Here is a 19,383-nt window from a genome sequence, read left to right on the forward strand (position 1 = left end):
ATGCCCATGCATGATGCATGCAGCTGCGCGGCTATTTGCATGAAAGCGACGACCGACCCATCTGGACGTGGACAAGTGAAGACGGATGGACGGGCGTACCGTGTTGTGCATGCATTGGCCTCAGCTGTAAACTTGCTGCTTTCTTCTTCTTTTTTGCGAGGAAAACTTGCTGCTTTCTCTTTTTTTTTGCGAGGAAAACTTGCTGCTTTCTAGCTAGCCAGCCACCCAACCCCCCTTATTGCAAGTGGCCATACGCCAAAACAGGCAAACTCCACCTGCTCCAACCAGTACCATTAGTAGTTTCACACTGCGAAGCACATGTTGGACCGCGTTTTGCTAACTCAATTCTTTTTTCTGGCTGTTGGATGAGGAGTTTTTCACACCGTCGATCCTCCGGCTAGGCTAGGAGAAGCGTTTGTGTGCTACATTAGCATTCTGCACGCGGAGTGGACCACTCCTGCTATCACCCAGTCTGCTACACCAACCACCCCCGAACCGCCGGATCTATTGATTTCTGAGCACAAATAGCGGGCCGGGGGAACCCTCTACTGCAAATAAGCAAAACTGAGCAGAGACCTATTGATTTCCCTATCTGAAAGAGGACTGTCTTTCCTTAGTGTTAGACTGTATATACGTAGCCTCTGTATTGTAACGTTGTATTGTACCCCTTGGGTACCTCTATATAATGAGATAGCCACACCCTGGTTAGGGGTGTCGTGCAGTTCCCAAAATATCTTGTTTTACATGGTATCAGTTTAGGTCACGATCACGATGTCTTCCGCTGCTCCCGCCGCCGCCGCCGTCGCGCCGACCTCCGTCGCCGCGGCCGCCGCCGAGCCGGTCCTTGCCCCTTCTTCGCCGTTCCTCGCCTCTGGGCCTCTCGTGGCGGCCTATGGGGCCCCGCCGCCGCCTGGGTCCCCGATCCAATCTCGCCCGCATGGCGAGACCTCGGGTGACCTAGCCCCAGTCGCGGCCGATGCCGCCGCGCCGCCGCTCTACGGCGCCGCCCCGCCGCCGGCCTATGGCGCTACCGCGCCCTCGCCCTACGGCTACTACCCGTATGGCGCGCCTCCGATGGCTCCTGGTGCTCCGCCGCTGCCGCCATCCTCGTGGCCGGCGTTTGGTGCGCCGCCTCTACATCAACCACCGGCGGCGCCACCGAGCCACCCCAATGGATCTTCGCCGTTGCCTCCCCAGTACCCCTACGCAGCCTACCCAGGGCCGCACGGGGCTGCGGCCTCTTACGCAGGAGAGGCGGCTGCCTCGCTACAGCCATCGTACGGGGCTGCGGCCGCGCCACAGCCGCATCCTCCCGGGGCCGCGGTCGTCCCGCCCTACGGGGCCCACGCTGCTGGTCCTCCCGGGTTTTCCGCACTGTATCCGGTGTCTGCTGCTCATACCGACCCGGTCGCCGCGTCATCACCGTTCTACTTTTCATATCTGCTACCGGTGAAGCTTGCGCCGGATAATTACTTGTCCTGGCGTGCCCAGGTGTTGCCTCTTCTGCGGAGCCGCTACTTGGAGGGATATGTTGACGGGTCCATACCGTGTCCACCACCCCACCACCCAGCGTACCACACCTGGGTGGCCCAGGATCAGGCCATCCTCTCCGCCATCCAGTCCTCGCTCACCCCGAGCGTCTCGTCGCTGGTCATCTTCGCCGCTACATCCCGGGAGGCGTGGGCGGCGCTTCACACCAGTTTTGCCTCTCAGTCTCAGGCGCGTGCTCACTCTATCCGCACCGAGTTGGGTGAGACAAAGCTTGGTGACCTCAGCATCACCGACTACTTCAACAAGATGCGGGGTCTCGCAGACACATTGGCCTCCATCGGCCAGTCGCTACAGGATCAGGAGTTCACCACCTTCGTACTGAATGGGCTTGATGATGATTATGAAAATCTCATTGAGAACGTTCACGGTCGCGATGACCCGCTACCACCTCGTGAGCTCTACGCCCGTCTGCTTGGCCGCGAGCAGCGCATCAAGGCGCGCCGCTCCTCTCCCAGTTTCGCCTCCGCCAATACCGCAACTCGCGGCAAGCCTCAGCGGTCATCTTCGTCCGGAGGCAAACCAGCGCTGCTACTCAGAATGGTGCTGCTGAGCGTAAGCATCGTCATCTTGTTGAAACTGGCTTAACCTTGCTCGCTCATGCCTCCGTCCCGTTTCGGTTCTGGAGTGATGCTTTCTCTACAGCTTGTTTTCTTATAAACAGGCTACCCTCGAGGCTTCTGAAAATGCAAACTCCGCTTGAGCTCTTGCTTAATGAGACTCCGGACTACACTTTCTTTAAGGTGTTTGGGTGTGCCTGCTGGCCTCATCTCCGTCCATACAACAAGCGCAAGCTAGCGTTCAGGTCTAAGAAGTGTGTCTTTCTTGGGTACAGTTCTATTCACAAAGGGTACAAGTGCTTACATGTTCCTACCAACCGCGTCTACATCTCTCGTGACGTTGTGTTTGATGAAAATGTGTTTCCCTTTCGTGCACTTCCGACAGACCTCACCACTTCCACTTCCACACCACCAATGCCTGTGTCTACACCTACGCCTGATCAGTTTGTGGATGTTGCATATGCCCCTGCGTTGCTTCCTAATCATGCTGCAGGTATTGGACGCGGTGCTCGGCTCGAGCTCCTTGATGAACAGGTCGCCGATGATTCTTCTGGTCGGGACGTGCATGTGCCATGCATAACGGGTGGCACCCGCCAACCCGTTCTCTGGTCGCCCGAGGCGGCTGGCCCGCCTGGCTCACCCACGCCAGCGCCAGCGGCGGGTGCCTCGTCCGCCTCGTCCGACTCGCAGGACCCGGCCACCCCAGTAGCCGCCTCGCCCGGCTCGCAGGCTTCGCCAGTGGCCATCTCGCCCGACCCGCGAGCCTCGTCCACACCAGCGGGACCCTCGCTCGGCTCGCCTGGCTCGCGGGCGTCACCAGCCTTGCGTGGCTCGCCTGGGCCACTGGCGGGGGCGTCCCCTGGGCCGGCTGGTGCTGTCGCTAGCCCAGCGGCCTCGTCGCCTGCCTCGGCCACCGGGGAGCCTGACTCGCCGGACTCGGCTTTGGCCTCGTCCATGATCTCTGCTGATTCTGCTCCAGCTCCGGCTCCGGCAGATTCTGCCGTCACACTTCGACCGCGCACACGGAGCCAGTCTGGTGTGTTTCGCCCGAAAGAGCGGACAGATGGCACGGTTGCATGGCTTGCTGCGTGCATGGCTCATACTGCTGGCGACCCTCATGCAGAGCCTCGTCATTTTCAGGCTGCGTTGAGTATTCCTCATTGGCGTGCTGCAATGGAACAAGAGTTTTATGCCCTCCAACAGAATGATACTTGGCGTCTTGTTCCTCCAAAGTCTGGCGTCAACATCATTGATTCCAAGTGGGTTTTCAAGGTCAAGCGCCATGCTGATGGTTCCATTGAACGTTACAAGGCACGGTTAGTCGCCAAGGGCTTCAAACAGAGGTATGGTCTTGATTATGAAGACACGTTCAGTCCAGTTATCAAGCCTACTACCATTCGGTTACTACTGTCTCTTGCGATTACTTGTGGATGGTTCCTTCGTCAGCTTGATGTACAGAATGCCTTTCTCCATGGCATTCTGGAGGAGGAGGTTTATATGCGTCAGCCGCCTGGTTTTGTTGATCCGACACGACCTCATCATCTCTGTCATCTGGTCAAGGCGCTGTATGGACTGAAACAGGCTCCTCGTGCATGGCATGCTCGCCTTGGATCCGTTCTTCAGGCTCTTGGGTTTACTCCATCCACTGCTGATACATCACTGTTCCTCCTCCAGCGCCCTGAGGTTACGATGTATATCCTGGTTTATGTTGATGATATCATCCTTGTCAGTTCTTCGGCTGCTGCAGCTGATCGCCTTGTGGTTGCTCTTCGTGATGATTTTGCTGTCAAGGATTTGGGTGCTCTTCACTTTTTCCTTGGTCTTGAGGTTTCACGGTCCTCTGCAGGTTTGACTCTCACTCAGAAGAAGTACTCCTTGGACTTGTTGCGTCGTGCTGGAATGCTCAAATGCAAACCTGTTCTCACTCCGATGTCTGCTACTGGTCGGTTGTCTGCTCTTGATGGTGACTCTCTCTCGGCTGATGATGCTACTGAGTATCGCAGTATTGTTGGTGGTCTGCAATATCTCACTATCACCAGGCCTGATATCTCCTATGCAGTTAACCGTGTCTGTCAGTTTTTGCATGCACCCAGGACGTCTCACTGGTCAGCCATCAAGCGTATTTTGCGCTATGTCAGTAGTACTGCTGCCTATGGTCTGCATCTTCAGCCTGCACCGTCATATGAGCTCTCGGCCTTCTCTGATGCCGACTGGGCTGGTTGTCCGGATGACAGGCGATCCACGGGGGGTTATGCGGTATTTCTGGGTCCTAACTTGATCGCCTGGAATGCTCGCAAGCAAGCAACTGTGTCTCGCAGCAGTACTGAGGCTGAATACAAAGCCGTTGCTGATGCAACTGCTGAGATCATATGGGTACAGTCTCTGTTGAGAGAGTTGCGTGTTCCTCAAGCTCGTCCTCCAGTTCTGTGGTGTGACAACATTGGTGCTACATATCTTTCTTCTAATCCAGTGTTTCATGCAAGAACAAAACACATTGAGGTGGATTATCACTTTGTTCGGGAACGTGTTGCACAGAAGCTACTCTGTATCAAGTTCATCTCATCAAAGGATCAACTTGCTGACATCTTCACGAAGCCTCTACCACAACCACAGTTTGTAGGCTGTAGGCGCAATCTTAACTTGCTTTGTACTTCAGGACATAGTTAAGATTGAGGGAGGGTGTTAGACTGTATATACGTAGCCTCTGTATTGTAACGTTGTATTGTACCCCTTGGGTACCTCTATATAATGAGATAGCCACACCCTGATTAGGGGTGTCGTGCAGTTCCCAAAATATCTTGTTTTACACTTAGATATATAGTTAAGGTCATTTCTTCTCCTGCCTACATGCCGCAGCCACCCGATTTACGTAACCATTAGAACACCCCTTCCATCTTGGAAGAATCTGGACATACTTTGCATCCTATCATACTGGTTTTACAAGTTACATACTTACATCCCATGTTTCTATCTTAACACCAGTATCTATCTATCATCCTATATTTCCTAACCATTGACTTGTGTCACGTAGGTGCGTAACAAAATTTTTGCTGCTTACTCATAAAAATTCTCCGTTAGCGAAAATCGGGAAATTTGATTTGCATCATGCATAATAGACCACCGACAGGTAATTAACTTGAAATAATACTTAAAAAGCTTGGAAAGTAGTCTGCACGAGTGGAGCCAAAGGTTATAAGCAACACAACACAATAAAGATTATTGGAGTCCAAAAGAAAACACAAAATTGTACACGTTTGGTAATAATGTTGCATATTATTTTCTCCGTTCGGAATTACTTGTCCACAAAATGAATGTATCTAGATGTATTTTAGTATGACCCAATTTAACTAAAAGACCGTTTTAGTATGACCCAATTTTCTAGTGGCTTGAATTATACTCCTACTTTACACTTACAAAGATAAAGAAAGACTCCCCTACGCTCACATCCATGACTCTGGTTTTGATTTCAGCGCAGGAGAAATGGGAGGATGGCTGAACCAGATGACGCAGTTCATGGATTTATGGATGATCCGGATAGCAGTTCTTTCAAGCTTCGCTGCGCACCTTGTACTCATCCTCCTTGCCGGGATCCGTCGGCATAAAGCTTCGGGCGGGAGAGTGCTTGTTCTGTGGCTGGCGTACCAGCTGGTCAACTGGGCCGCGGCAACCTGTCCTTCGGCAGCAGGTCGCAGCAGCATCCGCAGCTGGTGGCGTTCTGGGCGCCCTTCCTCCTGCAGCATCTGGGCGGCCCGGACAACATCAGCGGCTACTCCCTCGAGGACAATGTGTTGTCAGGGAGGCAAGCACTCAATGTCCTGGTGCAGGTCGGGGGAGCCATCTATGTGGTGTACAAGCACATATACCTCGGCGGCGGCGACACGGCTTTGTTTCAGGCATCTATCATCATTCTCGCTGCCGGTGTCGCCAAGTATGTGGAGAGGGTATTGGCGCTATGGAAAGGCAACTTGGGCAAGATCCGGAACTCATGCAAGAAGAAGCAACTAAGCAGATCCACTCATGTGGAAGAGGGAACTGTGCTGGATAATGAGCAAGCCCTGATGTTTGCCCACGAGATGTTCCCACTCTGCCAGCGTGCAATGACTGATTCTTCTGTCAACATGGATTCACCTGACCTTGATGTAAGCAGAGACATGTTCTCTTTTGGGTGGGAGAGTATGTGCAAGGTGCTGGAGATGGAGCTCTCTCTCATGTATGACATCCTCTACACCAAGGCAGCCATGGTGCACAGCTGGGGCGGCTACTTGGTCCGGTTTATTTCGCCGCTCGCCACCGCAGTGGCATTCGCCTTGGTCGCCTTGGTCGCCTCAGCATGTGTGTTGCCTTGGAACAGTAGCATTCGCTTCATGTTCCTCGTTGCCGCACGCCGGCACATGCTACCGGGCCTTGTTCTCCTCAGCCTCTACGAAGTAACATTTGAGGCTCTGCGGGACAAATGGAAAACCACCGGCAGAGAGGAGAAGTTTGCTATGATCATGCATGACAAGAGGAATGAGGACACCGAGTGGGTTTCGGAGGATGATAGTAAAACACGCCTTGTCGACGACGGACTTAATATTGCCAGGGTGCTGCTCGCCGCCAATAAGTCGGAGATGCCGGAACTGTTCCAACGTGTGGGTGGACAAGCTGCTGTATGCGGGCACCCGATGCAGCCGGGAATCCCATGCCAAGCAGCTTGGCCGTGGCGGTGAGCTCACGACCATCGTTTGGATTTTGGCAGAACATGCTGGCCAGTTTCAGATCGGTCAGTGCGGGCCAGACCATAGGCCACGGCTGCGATGAGGCTATAATAATATAGTCGAGATTTTAAAGACACCGTATGCTGTAATATGGCAGTACCACATATACAAGTCACCTCCCGATTTGCTTGTACCACCTTGTGACGATATGGTTGATGATGTAATGTAACCATTCTGTCTAGCTAATAATTAAAATTAATCCACGTTGGGCTACAAAAGAGAGAAGCCATGGTGTGTATTCTATTCATGCTCTTCAGGAATACTACTACGTATATATTTTGTAGCAAGCTTGTCTCTGTAGAGCTTGTTCTCTTTTGCGATAAAACAAACAAAAGCTTATGCTGGATCAGGAGGGAATAGAAGAACTAAGCTTCCAAATTATAAGGCCATCCAGCTTTCATGTCTTCCAGCCAACTGAATGACTGATGTTTAAAACTATCAGGACAACGTTTCTAGTACAACATACACAAGATGAAAGGGTGAAAAGGAGTACCATGCTGCATTCTGTTGTCGTGCTATGCATTCTTCGGGCATCACATTGCCTAGATACGACAACCTCGATATCTCTACCTCCTGAAGGAGGACGCAATGAGCCGAACTTGGCTTGGGATTTACACAAGTGGTTACGAACTTCACTCTAAAGCCCATCTACAAGATATGAGACGATCGGACACCGACCATTTACAACAACTAATCCCTTCGACGTAGCAGCAGTCAGCCCATCACCGCTGACAGTTTTTTCCCGACTCATAAGCACACTATGGACAACGCGCTGCGCCACCAGGCTGCGCGTAATTTGGAGAGTTAATTACACAAAACTATCACATTGGAAGCTAGGTTTGCAGAAAACCATCACTCCATGATTTCGTAGCAAAAAACATGTCTATGGCTAATAACCTAGCAAACAACACTGAATGGGCAGCTTAGATCATTTTGTTGACTTTTCTGACATAAGGGCTTGTTGGGTAGGGAGATGTGGCCTAAAAAGTTGCCCCGTAGGCGTCTCTCTCTCTCTCTCTCTCTCCTGCCCTTAACACCGCTCATCGCCATTGCAGGAGCTTAGCTTGCTACCAGTGAGCTCCAGCCGCCGCCCCAAGCTTTTTTTTAGACAAAGAGAGGGGAGAAATAGAGATGGAAGAAGATATAGTAGACTAGTCAACACGTCCATGTGGCAAATAATTTTGCCAAGATAGCTCTGATGACCTGGTCCCACCAGTCATAAACGCGCTTAAAACACCTAAGCTACCGATCAGTGTTATTTGCTAGGTCATTAGCCATAGACATGTAGTCTGGTAATTTTTTGCACACCTAGCCCTCAGTGTAGCGATTTTGTGCAATTAACTCGTAATTTGGACTCCATGTCAGATACTTCATCTGTGAAATCCTTTCAGATTATAGCAATATGAGCAAATTAAAGTGCAGTGGCCATACGCCCGATCATAACAAAAAGAGGTGGATGTTCATAGTTTTTACATGCACTCGACCAAAAAAGTTTCAGTAGTCCAGCAATCTATGCAAAAAAGGTATTTTTGCCCTCCCAGACCGGTTGTCCATGCCTCCTCGCTCACTATATCGCTGGCTCCTCCGCATCAGTTGCCTCTTGCTCAGCCGCCAAGTGCTTCATCATCCTAACACAGACGGTGTGCCTGGTCATTGCCGCATCGCGATCCAACTCGTCCATCTTCACGATTAACATTTTGGTATCCTCCAAAGGGGCCGCGAGCTCAACCTCCTCTCTCCGAGCTTGGTTTTCTTCTCTTCGAGGTTGGTTTTATGAGTCGAACAAATCAAAGTTTGTGTACAAGGCATCATGGCAAACAACATTCTTGCTAGCTAGTTTGGTCAGTAACATGTGTATCTAGGACAACTGCTGAGTCAACACAATTGTGTTCGAATAACATCAAAGCTGCAGAAGTACATGTGAAGGCTTGAACCAAGATGCATTCTAGAACATGTGGAGTACTTGTGAAAATGATAGGAAGATGTATTGTACAATGTGAAGAATCGATAAAAGCTTATGTTGATGAATTGTACATTCTGATGGCTCATTAGCTAAAGTTGAAATCAACATTTTAAAGCTTAGCCTCCATTCCAAAAGAGATGAATCGATGAAATCAACATTTCAAAGATTAGTTTCAAAAGCCAATGATGTGCATGCTTGACCAAGTTTTTAGAAAACAAATATCAATATCTACAATACCAAATTTGTATCATTAGATCCAACATGAAACGTATTTTCATATTTAATTTAATTTATATTGTGCATGTTAATATTTTATTATATAATATTGATCAAATATAAATAAGTTTGACTTGCATGAAAATTGTTGCACCTTATAGAATGAAGGGAGTAGTAACATGAATGCACTGCTGGAACTAATTGAAGTTGCATATAGTCGATGAACACATTATACAATCCACACAAAGTGCAAACAAAATACTGGAGTATATGATATCATATTGACAAACAATTAATGTATGGCATGGGCTCAATATGATAAATAATATAGTACAAGATACAACAACTATCAACCATACACATGTACTATATGCACCGTTCCTACTGGCAACAAATGGAAACAAATAATAGAACACGGAGGTGGATCACGAAGATATACCCAATAACTTACACACATGATGTATGATAAATAGTAGCAAGTTCTTCCATGCGTGCATGAAATCTATGGAAATGAATGGCAAGCCAACCCCTCCGATTGTTGTACTATTTGTCTATAAATAGGTATCATAAACTCCATCGTTCATTCACCCATGGAGAACATTCAACAAACTTCTAGTCCCACATAAAATTCTGAAAATAGTAATTCTCAGAAATATGAGACGTCGGGAAAGTTTTACGTTGTGGCACATGGCTTGACAGAGCTAATTTTTTTGAAGTCTCGAGGAGAACCTCAAGACGATGTACTGGAGCTCTTTTTCAATCAATGTGACCTGAAATACGGTGTTGGCGCTATTATTTGATTGGCTCCACTTTACAAAATATGCTCCAATTCTCTATGATTTAGAGAAAATTGGAGGTTAACACGCGCTTCGTTGTGCCATTCTTTACTCGTGCAATTGTCTTTCATCTTTAGCAGGTTACTATGATCAGTTTTTTTTCTATGTTGACTTGGGTGTTAAGTATGTTCTGGTGATGTTTTTTTATCGTATATCGTGATGGGGCGCTGCTAGAGATGATACTTATTATAATAGGAGAGTGGGGTTGTCTGGCGTGTGGTTGTGGTGTCCTTACACATTCTAGCTTTGGTGTGAGCTCTATTCTAGCTTTGGTGTGGTAGTGGGCCGGCCCATGAAGCTCCCGCTCGCTACGCTCAACTCGCTCATTTAGAGAGAAAAAATCCGCCCCACTTCACTTCTATATCTAATAAAAAGATGTCTAACTTTTATTTGAAAAATTTATTAAATCAAAATATGTTCATATATTTTTTAAAATCTTGGATTTTTAAAGAAAAAGAAAACATAAAGCCTTAACCAAGGATACACAGCCTTGCAGGCGGCACCCCATCGACCCTAGAGCCCGAGGCTCCAAAACTAGGAAGTTTCTAAAAAATGTTCACAAATTTAAATAAATATCCATGAATTAAATGTGAAAAAGATATAAGAGAAAAGAGAAGAAAACCCCAACGAAGGGCCTCCAACGACCCCACATCCGTCGACGCACCATGAACCTCCAAATCTAGGGAGCATTGTATTTTAGTAGATACTCCCTCTGTCCCAAAATATAAAAACGTTTTTAACACTACACTAGTGTTAAAAACGTTCTTATATTATGGGACGAAGGGAGTAGATCTTACACTATATGTAATGAAAATGTAATCCTTGACAAATGGAAAATGCAAAATCCATACGCCGTAATGAAAATCTAGAGTAGGATTGAAATCCATTGGTTGCTTAGAGTCATGTAGTATCCACGTCTTTATGTGATGGATATATCCCACAAGTATTAACACTACATGACCAGCTTTCAGTATACCATTGAGTTGAAATACACGTTGGGTGCTCAGGCTCGCGTAGGATCATAGTCTTGTTTCTTAGCACTGAAACAATATCCAACATTTGGCAATCATTCTTGCTGCATTCTTTTGTACGCATATTTGATAGCAGTGCAGTGCTGAATGCCGATGCACCCCTCATCCTTTCTGCCGAGTGACACATGGTCCATAGTGATCCTTCTTTCCCTCTTTCAAAGTTGCCAAAGGTTCGGAATGGAAGATTTGCAAATTAAAAAGTTTCCAAATGCGTGTGATGAACACCTACAGCACATACGGTTCGTCGACCAAATATGTGTACGATGAATGCCAACAACACACACATTTCTAATGCGACGGGCGTGCGATGAACACTTACGTGCACATGTTTCATTGAGGACTAACGTGTGCGGTGAACAACAACAACACACCAGTTTCTACCACGGAACATGTGCAATTAACCCCTACCGCACCCACGTTTCGTCCATGGCAAACATGGGCGATTAACCCCTACCACACACAAATTTCATTTACGTCACGTGTGTGATGATGGATGCATCGAAAAGGGTGTGTTGTTGAAGAGCATGTGTGATAGGTACCCTTATCTCACACGCTCAGATAGGAGAAAACATGTGCAACAAGAGTAGCACCGCACACATTTTGCATATCCTAAACATGTGTGATGGATGATGCATCGCAAATGGTGTGGTGGAGTGAAGTGTGTGATAGTTATGTCATTGCACATTCTCAATCCTTATGAATCGTCACATAGCAAACATTGCGCCACAGTGCAACTTGTGTGATAGGCATGTCATTCCACACGATGTCCACGGGGGAGACGTTTGGGATGTTGGATGTATTGCAAACGAATACATGAGGGGTCACCTGTGCTGGGATAACGCATACGATTGCTTTTTGCCAAAACGTCTCCATCCTTGGACCCTACTGAACACGATTGTCATGTATCGTGTGTGATGGACCCCCCCCCCCTCCCTATCGCACACCTTCGCAAGGCGACGGTTCATGACCACATTAGCGAAACGGGGTTTTAAGTGTGTGCGATAGGCTTAACTGCGTTAGTGGATCTTGCTAGGGAGATTACGAATATCCTTGGTAGGTACATAGTTTCATCATCATTTGTAGTGTTTACCAGGACATTGTTTATACTCTTGAAGTTATCTCTTGTTATTTCTGAGTCCTGAGAATGAAAAATAACCGCCTTCCCATAAACTAAGAAAGGTTTAGGTGTATGTCTGAAAACCAACTACTGTTTATCATTGTAACATTACTGAGGCAAATACTAGCATACTTTTGAAGAGTGCTCAAGAAATAAGGGTGAGAATATTGACCGTGTTTGCTTTTCTAAACCACTTCAAGAAATTGTATGTTAATTGCTCATCATATTTCTGATGAAAGTATGTATGTACTATTTACTTGTGTCTAGCATCACCATTTCAGCATGTACATAGACAAATCTGTATGGGTTAATTAATATCGTCGACTATGCCATTTAGCTAGGAATTAATGCTTTTATGTGCAACTACTACGTCGCATCCCTGCGATCTGCAAAGGAAACAATCATTTTATCAATTTAATACATACTATAGAGTAGAACAAATCGAAGTCTGTGAATATGTCATCATGGCAAACAACATTCTTGCTAGCTAGTTTGGTTAGTAGCATGTGTATCTAGGACAATTGCTAAGTCAACACAATCGTGTTTGAATAACATCAAAGTTGTAGAAGTACGTGTGAAGGCCTGAACCAACATGCATTCTTGAACATGTGAATACTTGTGAAAATGACAGGAAGATGTATTGTACAATGTGAAGAAACGATAAAAGCTCCTTTTGATGAATTGTACATTCTGATAGCTCATTAGCTAAAGTTGAAATCAACATTTCAAAACTTAGCCTCCATTCCAAATGAGATGAATCAATAAAATTGACATTTCAAAGATTAGTTTTTTCAAAAGCCAATGATGTGCATGTTTGACCAAGCTTTTGGAAAACAAATATCAATATCTACAGTACCAATATTAATTTATTTAATATTGGATATGTTGATATTTTATTATATAATCTTGGTCAAATATAAATAAGTTTGACTTGCATGAAAATTGATGCACCTTATATTCTGGAATGGAGGGAGTAGTAACATGAACGCACTACTGGAACTAATTGAAGTTGCATGTAGTCGATGAACACATTTACAGTCCACACAAAGTGAAAAAAACTATATGAAATCATCTTTACAAACAATTAATGTATGGCATGGGCTCAATATGATGAATAATATAGTACAAGATACAACAACTGTCAACTATACACATGTACTATATGCACCGTTCCTACTGGCAACAAATGAAAATAAATCATAAAACACGGAGGAGGATCACGAAGATATACCCAATAACTTACGCACATGATGCACAATAAATACTAGCAAGTTCTTCCATGAATGCATGAAATCTATGAAAATGAATGGCAAGCCAACCCCTCCGGTTGTGCTACTGTTTGTATATAAATAGGCATCATAAACTCCATCGTTCATTCACTAATGGAGAACATTCAAGGAACTTCTAGTCTCGCATAAAATTCTTGAAAATAGTAATTCTTAGAAATATGAGACGTCAGGAAAGTTTTACGTTGTGGCGCATGGTTTCACAAAGTTAATTTTTTGGAAGTCTCAGGGAAAACCACAAGGTGATGTACTGCACCTCTTTTTCAATCAACGCGACCTGAAATACGATGTTGGCGCTATTATTTGATTGGCTCCACCTTACAAAATATGGTCCAATTCTCTATCATTTAGAGAAAACTGGAGGTTAACACATGCTTCGCTGCTCCATTCTTTACTCGTGGGATTGTCTTTTATCTCTAGCAGGTTATTGTGATCGGTTGTTTTGTTTTTTTTTCTACGTTGACTTGGGTTTTAAGCATGTTTTGGTGGTGTTCTTTTATTTGTATATCGTGATGGGGCGCTGCTAGAGATGATACTTATTCTAATAGGAGAGTGAGGTTGTTTGGCGTGTGGTTGTGGTGTCCTTACACATTCCAGCTTTGCTGCGAGTTCTATTCTACATTGAAACCATGGAATTGCTATCATAACATTCACATGGGCCGGCCGACGAAGCTCCCGCTTGCTACGCTCGGATCCCTGCTGAACTCGCTCATTTAGCAAAAAAAAAAAAAATCCTGCTTGCCTAAAAGATGGCTATCTTTTATTTGAATTTTTTTATTAAATGAAAATATGTTCATAGATTTTTAAAAATCTTGGATTTTTAAAGAAAAGGCAAACATGAAGCCTTTACCAATGATACACAGCCTTGCAGGCGGCACCCCATCGACCCTAGAGCCTAACACACCATGAGGCTCCAAATCTAGGAAGTTTCTAAAATGTTCACAAATTTAAATAAATATCCATGAATTAAATGTGAAAAGAGTTAAAAGAGAGCCCTCGACACACCATGAACCTCCAAATCTAGGGAGCATTATATTTTCATAGATAGATGTTACTCTATATGTAACAAAAATGTAATCCTTGACATATGGAAAATGCAAAATCCATATGCCGTAATAAAAATCTACAGTAGGATTGAAATCCTACGGGTGCGTTTGGTTTGCAGGATAGGCTAGGGTGGTTGTGGGTATCCCCAACCGACCGGCTAGGGATAGCCTATTTTTCTGTTTGGTTGTTTTGGTGAGGTTAGCCACTATTTTGTTTGGTTTCAAGGACGAAAGGTTATTGGGGATAGCTATTGTGAGTGTTTGGTTTGAGTGATGTATGGCGGACGAAATGTTTCATGAATTGAAGTAAACTGTGAAACCATATTTCTAGAAAACAGATTAACAACAAACAATTAGTAATACACACTTCAATATTACATAGAAGAGCCAGTCCATATAGTACATAGTTCTTCCATGTACAATAGAAGAATTCTTCAATAATACAGCTCAAAGTATACTTCTCCGATGTGTTTTGAAACGAGCCCCGGAAGAACCATTGTGTGCACAAAGACTGAAACGAAATCAGGGGCACAATGTTCAGAGTTCAGAAAACTAGCACATGATTCAAATATAATTGATTTATGCACAGCAGCTTCCGCCGGTCGTGCACGCCCTCAGGCGCCTACCCCTCGCCGCCTTGTACGCCTACGACCACGATCGCGCAGCTTCCGCCGTCGTGCGTGCCCTCAAGCGCCTCCCCCTTCCCCGTCCCAAACAACCTGCGCCGCCGTCGAATATGGCACGTCCCCGTCCTGCCCCGCACAACCCCATATCGCAGCCCCTGCCACCAGAGAGAGAGAGAGAGAGAGAGAGAGAGAGAGAGAGAGAGAGAGAGAGAGAGCTATCCAGTAAACCAAACACACCCGTAGTATCCAAGTTTTTATGTGATGGATATCCCGCAAGTAATTAACACTACATGACCAGCTTTCAGTGATTCCTCTTCGTTTGTTCTTGAGAGGCCTCTCTTGTCTGTCTTCAGTGATGCTAATCATAGCTTGCATTGGTGATTCTTTTGTTAATGATTTGGTGGAAAAAATAATCCTAGAGGAAAAAAGTTTAAGATAGTTATAAGATTTTCATTCATAAAAGCTTAATAGAGCCTGGATTGCAAAACATAAAATAAAACTGGCACTTCTTTTTTTTTAGACAAGAAGGCTCAGCCGTTGAAAGAGGGAAAGAAGGATCACTATGGACCATGTGTCACTCGGCAGTGCATCAGCATTCAGCACTGCGCTGCTATCAAATATGCGTACAAAAGAATGCAGCTAGAATGATTGCCAAATGTTGGATATTATTTCAGTGCTAAGAAACAAGACTATGATCAGAGGCCATCTGGATCCTAGCCTGGAGTTAGGAAAAGGGTCTGAATTTGCAAGCCACATACTCCGATGCACTGACAAGCACAAATTGAAAATAAACATATGTTTGTGCAAACGAAAGATGACAAAAAGTCCAAAGCAAATATGCTTCAGGTTCTCTTCTGTTCTTCAGAAGAAATATAACCACGGTGCCCTACACAATAGTGTTGTTTTAATTATTGAGACAGACAAAATAGCCTCGAGAGTACAGCCAGCACATATATGTAGATTTAGCAACAGGCATCGCCATCAGGGTAAAGGTTCCAACCGACAGCAAACCTGAAACCAACGCATGGAAGATCTAGAATCAGTGCCATGAAAAATGGTGCGGAGACGAGGTTTAGCGGGCAGTGAGTTTAGTCTAGATGGCTGCTCTACCTCGAGGTCTTGGGCCTCAGGGGTTGAGGTCCTTAACGATGAAGTTCTGGCGACTGATGGGGTTCATGATGACCGGCGGCCCAGCGACGCGGGGCCAGGCCTGGAACCTCTGCTCCGTCGCCTTCAACCACTCCTTGTCGGACACAGTCCCTGGGATGGTGCCTGATCAAGGAGTAACAGCATGGTAAGAATAATTAACACAAATGGAAATGGTTTTTGAACACTTTTTTTTAGCACCAAGAGTGTAATGCTGACTATGCTGTGAATTCACAACAGAGACAGGACACACTACATACCACCGAAGATCTTCTTCTGAGAAACGATGTAGTCGCAGGCGTACGAGATGACACAGGAGCCGACGAGGCCGGCGACGATGTACTTGCCAGCCATTGGAGCTGCACAGTTGAGTACACAGAAAGTGAGCAAGAGAGAGCAGGAAGCTTGTACAGATTGTTCAAGGTTGAAACCATCAAAGTTGCCAAGCCTGGAATGAAATATTTGCAAATAATGAGAAGGTTCTACCAACTACATCCTTCAGTAGGCCCTTCAGGCTTGAGATGACCAAAGTGATGTTTTACCATAGTCGTACCGTGTACATAATGAGGCAAAGCTGTTATCTGTTAATATACTTCTTACATAAAAGCTTTTATCGTTCATTAAGAGAAACAGAACCCAGATGCGAACAATCCTCAAGCCACTTGGGAAGTTATCTTACTCTCCGTAACCCGAATGAGTTACTGATAACACAGAAATGTGACCTAACCTAAAACTAGGCTCATTCGGTTGCAGGACTGAGGCACTTGCAGAAAACATGGTACACCAAGCAAACAAACTAGCAACACATGGCTACCTGCTCGCTTTTCTCATTGTAACAAGCGAAAATGAGAGGCACTTCTACTATCGCAGATACAGGATTCACTTGAGAGCAGTTATAGCAAGACCCAAATACGCAGCACTCAGCACTTGAGCCCGGCTGAGAAAACCAACCTAGGGAGAAGAGAAACATCTCACCCTTATCTATCAATTGGAAACTAGCACGCTGCTCTGCTCGGGTCAAGATTCATCAACCGTGGCCCTCATACAGCAAGAGCAACGCACCAATCTAAACTTCCTTCACAAAAGTCAAGACACCAGTTTGCCTCATCTCTCCCCACCCTGGGGCACGCGCTAGGCGAATCCTACTCTGGATCTGCTGTTGCCGAGCCAGAAAGAAACTCGAGCGCAAGCAGCAGCTCGCGGCGCGACCTACAACTGCAGCACGGGGCGCACACACGCACGCCGCGAGCCTTTTGCCCGCCGACGGGAAGCCGGCGCGCGCGATCCAGACGGGGTCACCCTCCGCGAGAGCAAAACCTAAGCTGGCCTCCCGACTCCCGGAGCTCCTAATCCCCGAGATCCAGCTCGCCGAAGCTAAGGACGGGAGGAAAAAACAGGGACGCTGCTGCCAGATCCAGAGCGGGGAAGCAAAGCAAGCAGCTTGATGCTGCGGATTCGGCGCGCGCGGGCAGGTAAGGACGGAGCTGGCGAGCTGGGGGGGGGGGGGGGGGGGGGGGGGGGTACCTTGCCGGGCGGCGGCGGATTCCTTGGTGCTCCGAGGTCGAGGTCTTGGTTGGTGGAGAGAGCGAGAGGGGAGAAAGATTCTGGAATGCGCCAGCCAGAAGAAATGGGGTGGGGAAGAAGAAGAGGCCGGTGTAACTGGGCCGGCCTCGGGCTCGGAACGTGGGCCTGTGAGGGATGTCTACTTGGGCTGTCTCGGGCTCTAATTATGGGAAGAAAGCTTTCTTGCCAAGGAAGATGAGAGTACAGAGGTTAGGTGAGGAATCGGTTTAGATACAAATCACGCCCGATGTTGTGCTTACAAGTGGACCAGTGCCAACTGGCAGCTGGGTCCCACCTCACGCGTCCACTGCATCCACCACTGGTGATGCAGGTGTGACATTCCCCACCCCTTGAGAACTGGCGTCGTCTTCAGAAGCTGCTTGCTGCTCCATGGCGCCGTCTTCCGGAGCTGCTTGCTGCTCCATGTCGCCGGCTGGTGGTGCATCCCAGGATGGAGCTTGAGGAAAACGATGATGGAGAGTGTCGTAGTCCTCCCAAGTCATGGTCGTGGCGTCGTCCTTCCAGTGAACTTTAACTTGCACGAGGGCGCTGTTGTCGTGCTTAACCATGCGGCGCTCGACGATTTCCATGGGCTCGTCAGCATTGCCGGTGAGGTCCGGGGGTCGTGGCAGCTCGGAGAAGACCGGAGTGTAGTTGGGGGTGAATGGCTTGAGCTGCGACCCGTGGAAGACGGGGTGGATCTTGCTGTCCGCCGGAAGCGCTAACTTGTATGCCAGGTTGCCGATTTTGGCGAGCACTGTGAAACGGCCCAAAGTACTTGTATGCCAGCTTGGCGCATGATCGGTTGGCCACCGATGATTGAGCATAGGGCTGGAGCTTCAGGAGGACTGAGTCGCCTACGTCGAAGGAGCGCTCGCCTTGGTGATGGTCGGCCTGCTTCTTGAAGCGGTGCTGCGCCCGGAGGATGTGTTCGCGGAGCCGAGCCGTGTGCACGCCCCAGTCCCAGGGTTCACCGTCGATGATCGGCGCCTGTCGTCCCAGAGCGCCATCGCGCCCAAGTTTGGCTCCACGCCATACAGTGCCTTGAAGGGAGAACAGTGAATGGATGAATGGAAGGATGAATTGTACCAGAACTCGGCGGTTGGTAGCCAGCGCCGCCATTGCCGAGGCGCGTCATGCATTGCGCATCGCAGGTACATCTCCATGGACTGGTTGACCCGCTCGCTTTGACCGTCCGTCTGGGGGTGGTACGCCGTGGAGTAGAGAAGTTTAGTGCCCGCGCTGGCGAAGAGTTCACGCCAGAGTGCACTGGTGAAAACACAGTCGCGGTCGGAGACGATGGAGTTGGGGATCCCGTGGAGCTTGGCTACGTGATCCCAGAACATTTTGGCATTTGCGGTGCCTTGAATGGATGTCGGAGCGGAATGAAGTGTGCAAACTTGGTGAGCCGGTCCACCACCACCATGATCGAGTCGAACCCTTCGGACGGCGGCAGCCCTTCCACAAAATCCATAGTGAGGTCGCGCCATGGTGCAGTAGGTACGGGCAAGGGTGCCAGTCTGCCTGCTGGCTTGGTCTGCTCGTGCTTGGCGTGTTGGCAGACCGTGCACTACCGAACATAGTCCGCGACGTCGGCCTTCAATCCGTCCCAGACAAACAGCTTCTTGACGCGCTGGTAGGTGGCCGTAGCGCTGGAGTGGCCACCGACTGCGCTGTCGTGCAGGGCG

General features: G+C 47.6%; 1 protein-coding gene across 1 annotated transcript; it reads right to left on the reverse strand.

The window, feature by feature from the left end:
- Positions 1 to 15,767: 15,767 nt before the first annotated feature.
- Positions 15,768 to 17,809, reverse strand: LOC100359392 (ozone-responsive stress-related protein). The gene is made up of 4 exons (XM_044572516.1): positions 17,657 to 17,809; positions 16,393 to 16,491; positions 16,097 to 16,258; positions 15,768 to 15,997 (listed from the first exon to the last, which is right to left on the reverse strand). The coding sequence occupies exons 2-3, from the start codon at positions 16,484 to 16,486 to the stop codon at positions 16,113 to 16,115; spliced, it is 240 nt and encodes a 79-aa protein (XP_044428451.1). The 5' UTR covers positions 16,487 to 16,491; positions 17,657 to 17,809; the 3' UTR covers positions 15,768 to 15,997; positions 16,097 to 16,112.
- Positions 17,810 to 19,383: the final 1,574 nt, after the last annotated feature.

The sequence above is a fragment of the Triticum aestivum genome, chromosome 7A (assembly GCF_018294505.1).
Source record: "Triticum aestivum cultivar Chinese Spring chromosome 7A, IWGSC CS RefSeq v2.1, whole genome shotgun sequence".
Lineage (NCBI taxonomy): Eukaryota > Viridiplantae > Streptophyta > Magnoliopsida > Poales > Poaceae > Triticum > Triticum aestivum.

What these genes read in the sequence shown, in the direction of transcription:
- LOC100359392 (XM_044572516.1), bottom strand. Translation starts at nt 16,486, where the DNA reads ATGGCTGGCAAGTACATCGTCGCCGGCCTCGTCGGCTCCTGTGTCATC. An exon ending in TCAGAAGAAGATCTTCGGTG is followed by an intron (nt 16,259 to 16,392) that starts GTATGTAGTGTG and finishes CTCCTTGATCAG; the next exon opens with GCACCATCCCAGGGACTGTG.